The sequence below is a fragment of the Halictus rubicundus genome, chromosome 10 (assembly GCF_050948215.1).
Source record: "Halictus rubicundus isolate RS-2024b chromosome 10, iyHalRubi1_principal, whole genome shotgun sequence".
Lineage (NCBI taxonomy): Eukaryota > Metazoa > Arthropoda > Insecta > Hymenoptera > Halictidae > Halictus > Halictus rubicundus.
The window spans coordinates 9,440,898-9,451,087 of record NC_135158.1 but is presented as its reverse complement, the minus strand read 5'-3'; the positions used below and the strand labels follow the sequence as shown (position 1 = coordinate 9,451,087).

General features: G+C 41.3%; 2 protein-coding genes across 2 annotated transcripts; both read left to right on the top strand.

Annotated features, from left to right (window-relative positions):
- The first annotated feature begins 2,691 nt into the window (after window positions 1–2,691).
- On the top strand, window positions 2,692–5,146 carry LOC143357634 (organic cation transporter protein). Its single transcript, XM_076794155.1, has 5 exons — window positions 2,692–3,256; window positions 3,387–3,572; window positions 3,641–4,178; window positions 4,593–4,810; window positions 5,071–5,146. The coding sequence occupies exons 1-5, from the start codon at window positions 2,943–2,945 to the stop codon at window positions 5,144–5,146; spliced, it is 1,332 nt and encodes a 443-aa protein (XP_076650270.1). The 5' UTR covers window positions 2,692–2,942.
- Window positions 5,147–7,087: 1,941 nt separating this feature from the next.
- LOC143358345 (single-strand DNA endonuclease ASTE1-like) lies at window positions 7,088–9,340 on the top strand. The gene has a single exon (XM_076795415.1). The coding sequence runs from the start codon at window positions 7,092–7,094 to the stop codon at window positions 9,180–9,182; it is 2,091 nt and encodes a 696-aa protein (XP_076651530.1). The 5' UTR covers window positions 7,088–7,091; the 3' UTR covers window positions 9,183–9,340.
- The last annotated feature ends 850 nt before the right edge of the window (window positions 9,341–10,190 follow it).

The following is a 10,190-nucleotide window of genomic DNA, read 5'->3' as shown; positions in this document are numbered from 1 at the left end:
CGCGTTTCGATTGTAAATAAATGTAACGGCAGACATATCAAGCGACCAGATCGTGACTGAACTCGATTTTAATACATAAATTATAAAAATGCATTCATTCGGATTTTCATTAACTGTACCATGCATATATATTGAACAGGTTGAAAAATTCGTTTTGGTGTCGACACGCAATGTGAATTCGGAATAGTATTTTAAGCAAGAGAAAATGGCTGTTTGATATTTTTTCACAGAAATTTGAACTGGATCATTTTGAGTCCTCAGGTCCTTTAGTGCAGTTCCAGTGTTGATGATTGATTCAAAAAGGGTTGGGAAGAATTAATGGAAAAACATGTTTATTCTAGCGGAATTTCCAACCTTTTCGGAGTCGCGTCGCGTAAACGAGGTGGCCTAAAATCGCGTGTAAATTATAGCGAGGAAAAAAGACTGTCTCCGATGGCAGAGAACCTTAAATTACGACCATTTATATTCTCCGGAGGAATCCACCCCCATAGAGGCCCCTCGGCGCGCCCGAAAAGGCGGGGTCTCGATTCTTCGAGAGGGAGAGTGATACCGTTACCATGGAGTTATGTAAATTGTCGGGTTACTCGTCCCTGCAAATTGGAAATCACCCTCGACGGGGGTTAGTGATGGCCTCAAGGTACCTCCAGCAAAAGAACACGATTACCTCCACGTATTGTCCAAAAATGTAAAACCAAATCATACGGTTAATGCTAGAAATTCCGAACACTAAAAGTAACTGGTAGTCGTGTCCTATATCTTATCAATAATAATTTTTTAAAACGGTAGTTTCACCGTTTTAGCAATTGTCGAAGACAAGATCTGAACTGTCTGCTGGTTACAGTGCCAAATTTCAAACATTTTCCCACCTTCCCTATCTACACATAGGGAAAAAAGTGTCACCAAAATGGGACTGGCATTCCATTTTTTTTCAAACAATTATTAAAGTTGATGCAAGGTGTGAGGGTGGCTATTGACAACCTCCACAATCTTTTTAGTATTTCTTTTAATAAAGACAATTCTTACCTCATCATGTAAAGAATATTTTGTTCTAATATTGGAAAGTATATATTAGAAAAGCAGACCGTTTTTTTTGTGGTTGGATTGCTTCAACCCCCAGAAGCACCAGAAATTCGTGTAGAAAGCGGCGAGGGAGAATGTAGAGAGGCCATCGCTGAAAAGGGTGTGCCACCCCAGAGCACCAGCGATGGAATGAGATGGGGTGAGTCGGGGGCAAGGTGTCACCATCCCCTCGGCGTAACGAGAAGCGTGAAACAGGCGCAGAACCGCGTCGAATCGTCCCACGGGCCACGTTACACGCATTAGCTAAACGCCCGCTCCGATTGGCTCCCTTCTACATCCCCCCCCCTTGCTTTCATCAACCCCTGTCTAAGGTCAAATCGTTGGGGTGGGACCGGGGAGTCGAATCGAAGATCAGAAATCATCCATTTGTGCTCGACGGAACCGCGCTGCCTTGTTCCTGAGGGTGGAACACTGAAGGCGTTGTTTTCGTCAGGAACCGCAGACTGAGCCATTAAAAAGCTAATGGAACAAAATTCTTTCTACATATAAGATTCTATAATTTATACAGTACTTAAAGAGATACTAAAACTAAGCTTCTAGCTTTCAATTGCTTTAAAATGATTATTCATCACGTAACAAAAATTTCATTCGGTGTTCAAATATCGCTGAACTCGGCTTTATCGAGTATCTGTTCGATGCTCGATTCAATTCACACCGATCCAACATCCCTTCGAGCACGATTTTGACAGCTTCTACATGTACAAAAGTTTTATTGTAAACACGTTAGGTTATTGTTGATAGTTATTAATAGCGCGAATCGCTGGAATTTTATCTGTAGCTAAGAACTCGTTTAATTTCCGATGGCTTCGACTACTATTTTCGCACACATCGAGGATGGGGTAACCCTCGACGATATACTGATTTATTTAGGCAAGTATAACTGCCATTGAACATAATCGTATTTACTCTATCAAGTAGTCTTCTCTATTAAGAGCAGTTTAACCATTCTGTGCACGTGTTAGGTCTGTGAGATCCATAAATTGAAGTTGTTCATACTGTGAACATAGAATCGATGATTTAATGATGATTATGTTTGCCAGGCGAGTTTGGAAAGTATCAGAAGTACCTTTTCGGAATGCTGACGATATTCTGCCTGTTTCTCACCTTCGTCTACTTCACGCAACCGTTTCTCGTCGTTCTGCCGAAAGAGTACTGGTGCCAATTGCCGCTGGTTGAAGGGGTGTCTAAAGAAAAATTGCGAGACATTATGATACCCAGCTCGAAGCTGGTACCATTCGAGGGCCATCATTTACCGTATTCGAGGTGCTGGATGTATGACACGCCCGTTGAAGAAGCGCTTGCTATGAATAAGCCAGACGAAAGCTGGCCGTTGAAGAAGTGCAACGCTTGGGACTTCAAGCTGACCAATGCTGATGTGCCTTATATATCTGTTGCCACGGAGCAAAACTGGGTAAAACTATGAAAATGATAGTCCCTAGTAGGCTTGGGCATTATTCAGCACAATATTCGATAAGCTTCCAAATTTTTGTACACACCATTGCGTCACGATGTGTCACAATTTAGGGAGGCGAAACCAGATAAAATCGAAAGTCAAAAAATAAGGCCCATCTTACTGTGTACACAAGTGAAATACATGGACCTGATATCTCTGATCTACATCAACTTGATAACTCTTTCAGTCCCCGTTTGAAACAGTTACACCGAATGAAATGTGCTCAAGCCTAGAGACGAATTGCCTTCGAATCGTCTTGAATTGAAGTATTCCATTTCAGGTCTGCGACGAAGCCTATAAAATCCATCTCGCGCAAAGCGTCTTCTTCATAGGCTCGATCATCGGCGGTTTCTTGTTCGGCTGGGTATCAGACAAATACGGCCGGATACCAGTTCTGATAGTTACCAACATGACGGCATTTATCGGAGGTATCAGCACCGCCTATGTCTACTGTTTCTGGCAGTTTTGCGTCTGCAGGTTTATCGTCGGACTGGCCTACGACAACATATTCGTGATGGCCTACATACTCGTGCTGGAGTACGTCGGCCCGAAATGGCGGACGTTCACCGCGAACGTGGCCTACGGTATATTCTTCACCCTGGGCGGTGTCTCTTTGCCATGGATAGCATATGGAGTATCTAATTGGAGGATGTTTTCCATCATCACGTCCGTGCCGTTAGCCTTCTCCATTTTAACGTACTTTCTGCTTCCTGAGAGCGTCAGGTATGATTGTCTTCAAATAAACATGTCCAATTCCATCCAAACATCTGCTGCCAAGAAACAGTTCTCTAGACCCTGTAGCAACCGACCTCTAAAATCTCTGGCAACATTCTAAAGGTAGCTAATTGTAAAGGTGGCTGATAAGCCAGGGGCGGATCGAGAGGGCAGTCGGTATCATCAGGAAGATCGAGAAAACGAATAAGAGGACGATACCAGACAATGTATTTCGGGAATTCTTGGACGACTGCGAGATAACGGCGGACAAACTAGCCTCAGAGGAGCACTCGATCCTAGATTTGCTGAGGACGAAGCGTCTCAGGTCTAACTTCGCGTTGCCCATCGTGGTAATCAAGCAGCCTGGTCCAACAAATCGTTAATCGTTCACAGAAAGATCACGTTGCTGATGACATTAACCTGGGGCATCATCCAGATGTCCTACGACGGCCACATCAGGTGCCTGGACATCCTGGGCATAGACATCTTCACAACCTTCACGATGGCCTCGGCAACTGAGCTGCCAGCCGTGCTGGTGGTCACCTACACCCTGGACGTTGTCGGCAGAAGATGGACTCTGGTCTCCGCAGTGGTCTTCTCAGGATTGTGTAGTCTCATTGCAGCTACCTTTTCTGTGGGTGTCAGTTACGCGTCGTTCGCGATGTGCAGCCGATTCTTCATCAACATCGCGTCGAACACCGCCATGCAGTATGCTGCTGAACTGTTGCCGACCGTGGTCAGAGGGGAGGGTGTCGCTTTTATACACGTCATGGGATACGTCACCTCCATCGTCAGCCCTTTCATCGCCTACTCCAACAGGTTGTTCCACAACCTACCGATGATCATTCTCGGGATCTCGACTCTACTAGCTGCGCTACTCTGCGTCTTCTTGCCTGAAACGCTGATGGAACAGCTGCCCCAGACTTTGGAGGTAAGAGGACGTTGCTGAGAACTTGTGGCGTCAATTTTTAGCGTGCTCGTGTTAGAAGTGAAGGCTTAGTAAGCGGCTCAACTATGCGACAGATCACTGCATGTCTTCAAATTTGAAAAAGATTTGCATTGTTATCTCTTAAGCGTTGAATCTCGCGAGCGTCGCACATCGTCGCGATTATTTATTATTTTATTTGAACGACTGACCCAAGTATGAAATCACTTTGTGTAAAGTAAAAATACTTTCACAGTACCATTTTTAAACTAAAAAGAATTGGTCAAAATGACTTGTTAACAAAGTCAATATTTGCAAATAAAGTCGGTCCAAACCTGTAACAAACTTAAAGGTTTGAGCAACGTGAACAGACTCACCCCTCAGGTGTTCTAAGATTGAACCGAGCACACTCTTTTCAAGGACGGGGAGGTCTTCGGGATAGATCAGAAGTTCTGGGACAATCCGTTCGTCAGAAAGAAGCGCTCGCATCCGGAAGGACACCACGTGCATGCGAAACGTCCGACCTTGAGGCCCGATGTGTTGCGCAGCAGCATGATCTCCGGCCGACTAGGCTACAAGAGAAGAAGACAGACGGCGAGTACCATCCACATTTTGAGACGTTTTCATTCCTGGCGCGAGTAAATCTGAAATAAGACAAGCGAGTCTCAGAAATGAGTCAATCATTTATTTTCATTAATTTCTACTGTACGCTCGTGAATAATTCTGAAGCGTCTTCATGGCTGTTATTATTTCGGCAGCTGTGTCGTCTATGTTCGTACGTGTTAGAACGAAACAGTGTAGTGCAACAGTTCGCGTTGCCGTGCCCCACTCCCAATTACACACGCCAAAGAAGCCAAAATTAGCTTCCACTGATAATTTGCAATTCTACTTGTTGCAGATCGCCGAAGGCCGAACCAAACGAAGATAAACGCGGCGGCTCCTCGCTCATTACCATCAAAGATGAAACACCCTGACTTTACTCACAATACATCATTTACTACAGAATGTATACGGTAGTGTCTCGATGTATGTGGAAGCTTCGGGATCGAAATGTTGCTTCTATTGTGTACAGACACTATTTCTTGGTACTAGATTAGAGGTTCTACTATGTCGTGAATAGAACAAGCAAATATACTCCGAATTATGTCACGTTCGGTCTCATTCCAATCAGAAAAATGTCATATAATATGTTGGTAGAAGTTTCGTAAGAAAATAATTGAAACCATAAAACTTTTACTACGCAAGTTTTGCTACGCGATCGAGCTTCTGAGCTCGTGAAGAGTTATTGGGGATACATTTTTCACAGCTCTTTCATATACATCGGCATACGATTGCAGTGATTTCATTTAAGATTTCGAGCGTTCGGTACCGAGCCAGACGATCGGTAAGAGTAGAAGGGACAGGGATTTGGGCGGCCGTTTAGTTAATTGCCGAAATTAGCGATAACCGAGGACCGACATGTGGCACCGTTTAACGCCAACACGTTGCTCCGCTCGAGTTTCGTTTCCCTTTCCCTGAAAACGCATAAATCCACGCGGCACGGGCTTTTCTTCTTATTTCGGGCGACGCACCCCCGCGCCGTGGGTGGTTCGCTAAGAAAAGAACGGGAGGAAAAAGTACAGCGGTCGGGCAAAATAATGGGAATACATACCTCGTGTTGCATTCAAAATTCATGCATAAACGGCCTGGAAAAGCCAGTATACCCCTTGACGGATTTCAACTTTCTTTTTCTATCTGAAACAACTGCATGTTGTATTCTTTGAATTGAAAAAACAAATTTAACAACAGTACCGCCATTAGCACCGGGAAAACGGGTTACTTGTCCTGAATCCCGCAATTATTCTTGGTTACCTCCATGATTAATAAGAAATAAGAAATAAATAAATGTACTTGTAATAGTTGAGGCATAGTTAACGCGATTATAATGTCGTCGTTTTTACATGCAGATATTGTCGACGATTGAAAAATATGTCCAGAAAATGTATACGTACCGATACTTGATTTCAATTCTAAGAATCTTGCTACGTTCAGTAGTCATTCAGGGTCAAGAATGGAATACCGCGTACGTGGTCTTATATTATGTCAAATAATATTATAAATTTAATATACAACATCTACTTACATATCAGGCATGTTTAAATACCCTCGCCGATGACTACAAAACTTTCATTTGGAATTGAGTGGTATTGTTGGTAACGCAGTGCTAGCTAAGTGCCATCTAGGAATACACCGCCAGCGAAAACTAGAAAATTGCAAGCATTGAAAATATTTTGGGATGAAAATTTTGCAACCTCAAATATTTTCAGTATTTCTATAGTATAAAGACTTCCAGAAGAGAGAGAACTGCGCTGTTCTGAAATTCTATGGTTCGAATTGCGCGCGTTAGTTTGCGTGTTTCATCACCCGCGGCGCAGCGCTTGCTGAGCGTCTAGGTGGCAGTCACTCGGATGATAGTTTGGGGTTTGGGAAGTAAAGGCTGGCGCCCACTTAACCGCACCTCATATGAACGACACCAGTCAACGTATTCACTTCTATCAAAAGGTTAACAAAAAAGAGAAGTATCGATACTGTTATGTTAGGGACATGTGGAAGCAACCACATTTGCACTACATATAATAAATCACTGGCAGTAACAAGATATGGATCGGGATTTTCCGCACATGCGCGGCGAATATAGTATCAATAAAATAAAAGTTTGGATACAATGGGGTATCTTGACCTCCCCGAACAATTTTGTAAAATTGTAAAATTCTTCACAAACATATACAATAGGACGTAAGTATGGTACTGTCCTGGTTGCGCATGCGCGAAAAAACCTAGACTGTCACTTTACTGTGAATTACAAGTTACGTGGTTATTGATGACGTCTCGAACAGTCTCGAATAATTAATAGGGCAAGATAGAAAAGTGTTATTCAGAATGGGTATTTGGGGTTTAACAGAGTTCATAGAAGATTCATCTTATTTGGAAGACTTTGAGTTGCAGGATACAGATTTGGTAATCGATGGTAGTAACTTATGTTATCATTTACTTGAGTACGCACATTGTAATTCCGTGTTCGGTGGCGATTACGATAAGTTTGAACAAACTGTATCGGATTTCTTTGATCACTTGCGAGAATGCAATGTGAAACCACTGGTTTTATTACATGGTGGTACTTGCAAATCAAAAATTCCTGTCTATTTGGCAAGACAGAAACACCATATTGATGAAGCATTCAATGCGTCGCCTGAAAATGAGGAGAAGGGTCTCATTGTGCCGCCATTGTTACTCAAATTTGTTTTCACACAAGTTTTGAAAACGAAGGATATTCCTCACGCACAGTGCCTAATGGAAGCTGATAACAGTATAGCTGCGGTGGCAAAAGCATTAAATTGTCCTGTACTCTCTAAAGCTTCCTACTTTTACTTGTATGGAGTATTGTACATACCTATTGATACATTCATTCATAATGCAATGAACCATTTGAATGACAAAAGAAAAACGATACCCTGTAAAATTTATAGACTTGAACGCCTTCTAAATAGTTTTGAAGGATTAAACCAACATACATTGTCATTAATTTTCATATTAATGTCAAATGATAATAGGGAAGTACAACAAATGGTTAGAAGTACTGTTTCATTGATAACAGAAGAGAATGAAACCAAGTACCAAGGGGTACCTCGAGGAAAGGAGTATGTAGCAAAGACATTGCGTTGGTTGTGTAAATATACATTAGAGGATGCCATCACTGAAATTATAAAAGAAGTACCTAATCCAATGAGATTAGAACTTTTAAAGATAATAGAAACAACTATAAATAAATACACGAATCCATTTGCTGAAGCGTTTACTCACTTGAGTATCCCAGAAGAATGCTTCGCAAGTCCTACAAATGAACTTTATAGATATAAAGGAAATATTGAAACTTTACCATTCAAAAGAGTGCATAAGGAAGAAAATTTTAGAGTAGTTAAGCAGAGACAAAATTATATAATGAAAATGACTAATAAGCTTCTGAAGGAAACACAACTTGACAACGATTCAGTGATCGATAAATTACCTCAATGGTTTAAATATGAATATTCGATGTCTAATTTTCCAGGGACCTTTGTGATGATGATACAATACCATTGTCATATCTTTCGAACACTAGTGGAAGATTTTAGTCAGCCTCCTAGCTGTGTAGTAGCGGTACAAATTTTTAAGATTATATTTGGACTTTTAACGTGGGTAACAGAAAATGAAAGAAAACAATGCATATTGAATCACGTAATTAGAAACAGAAAGAGTTTTGTAGTGGATACTTTAATTGGGACCACAACTGTACCGCTATCAGACCTTAGAGAACTTTCACTTACTGATCGCAAAGCGATTTTGGATGCTACATTAGGAATTAAAAATGTACAATTTATTGATGAACTTTTACCTCAATGGCAGTTGTATATTGCTTGTTTGCAGTACTGGAAAGCTCACCAAATCAGTATATGTGATAACTGTCATATATATTCAATACTTACTTCCATGATATACAAACTGATGGTCTCAAAAATTGGGTACTACAATTCTTTAAGTAGCTTCGAACAATCAAACAATAATATAATTAAATTCTTAGAGAATAAAAGAGACAAAAGTGATATCAAACTGGAGTACTCTACGAATGTTACAGTTGCTCAGGCTTGTAAGGAAATCAACTCATTAGATTGTCTTCTGGCAGCTCCATTTTTTATTTCCCATTCTCAAGTAAAACCAGATTTATCATATGGTGTTCAATTTAATAGAGACATTTTACATGCATTTGCGCAATTTCAGTTTTCATTGGCCGCTTGTATAGATTTAAATGCTCTTCTTGGTTGCCCTTACAACGAACCTAACATAGCCATGTTGTATAATGGTACGTTATTGTACAATCTGTGTGTCAATTTTCGAGTATGCGACAACATGGAAACATACAAAAACAATATTTTCAAAAATTCTCCGTCTCTCTTAAGAGCGTTTAATGTATTGTTTAAATTTCTTGAAAAATAGGTGATTTTGCATGAGGGGATGATAAATATTACACACATGTCGATATATATTTTCAATATTTTTAATGTACTTGCTAATTGTGCCTTATTATAATGTATAATTTCCGTTTTCGTAAGACTATATTTAATTTGTTTATTAAAACTTAACACAGCAATAACCATAGTAGTAACCATAGTTAACACATTTATTCTATAACACAATTCGGAAATAAAAAACGGAAATATTTGTATGTCTTTGTCTTTTATGTTTGTACATTATTTTGCGTAATTTTCTTTGTTTAATAAACGTTTGGATAGTCGAGCTTCTGCCGAATTGTCAATTGAATACACGAATGTGCTTCGAGTTACATCGTGTTCGGTCTCATTTCGATTAGAAAAATCTCACAAATATGTTGGCAAAAGATTTATGGAAAACTAATTTCGGTGTTATTCTAGACAACATTTTCGAAATCGATTGAGCTTTTCGATATCAATATTGTATCGTGCGTTGCGTCGGCTCATTAGAGAAAAACACCCAAGCTGCGACAAACGACGAGCATGGATAGCGAGAAAGAGAGGGAGAGGGGAAATAGAGAGAAAGTAACTTTTACTGCCGTGGCCCTTTTACGAGAACTTTCGTCGAGGACGCAATAAAACTGTTCGACGTATGCCGACGGGGGTATCTCGTTTTCCCACCCTCGTCCTGGCCCGATTTCCACGAGGTTTCCACGTAGAGAGCAACGTGGAACGCCCATCGTCCGCCAACACCGGCCCCCCGATTACGTTCGTTACATTTTCGCCTTTTACGATTTTCCAGCTGGTTTGCATTTCACGCCCGCCCACCCTCTTAACTCGCCCCCGCAGCCATCGTGTTCGCGATCAGCTCCTCGGAAACCCCACCGGCTTGTACCGTCGACCGGGATTTTTCCCGGCAGTCTCTCACAAAGGATTCCATTTTCTCAAATAATCCCGAAAACGCGATAGAAAGCTCGTAAAGCGGCCAGGCAATCTCGCATTTACGAGCTTCGCT

Excerpts from the sequence above, each read along its gene's own strand:
- LOC143357634 (XM_076794155.1), top strand. The coding sequence starts at position 2,943 with ATGACGGCATTTATCGGAGGTATCAGCACCGCCTATGTCTACTGTTTC. Across the intron at positions 3,257-3,386 it reads CTGCTTCCTGAGAGCGTCAG|GTGGCTGATAAGCCAGGGGC; the intron begins GTATGATTGTCT and ends CTAATTGTAAAG. Across the intron at positions 4,811-5,070 it reads CGTTTTCATTCCTGGCGCGA|ATCGCCGAAGGCCGAACCAA; the intron begins GTAAATCTGAAA and ends TACTTGTTGCAG.
- LOC143358345 (XM_076795415.1), top strand. The coding sequence starts at position 7,092 with ATGGGTATTTGGGGTTTAACAGAGTTCATAGAAGATTCATCTTATTTG.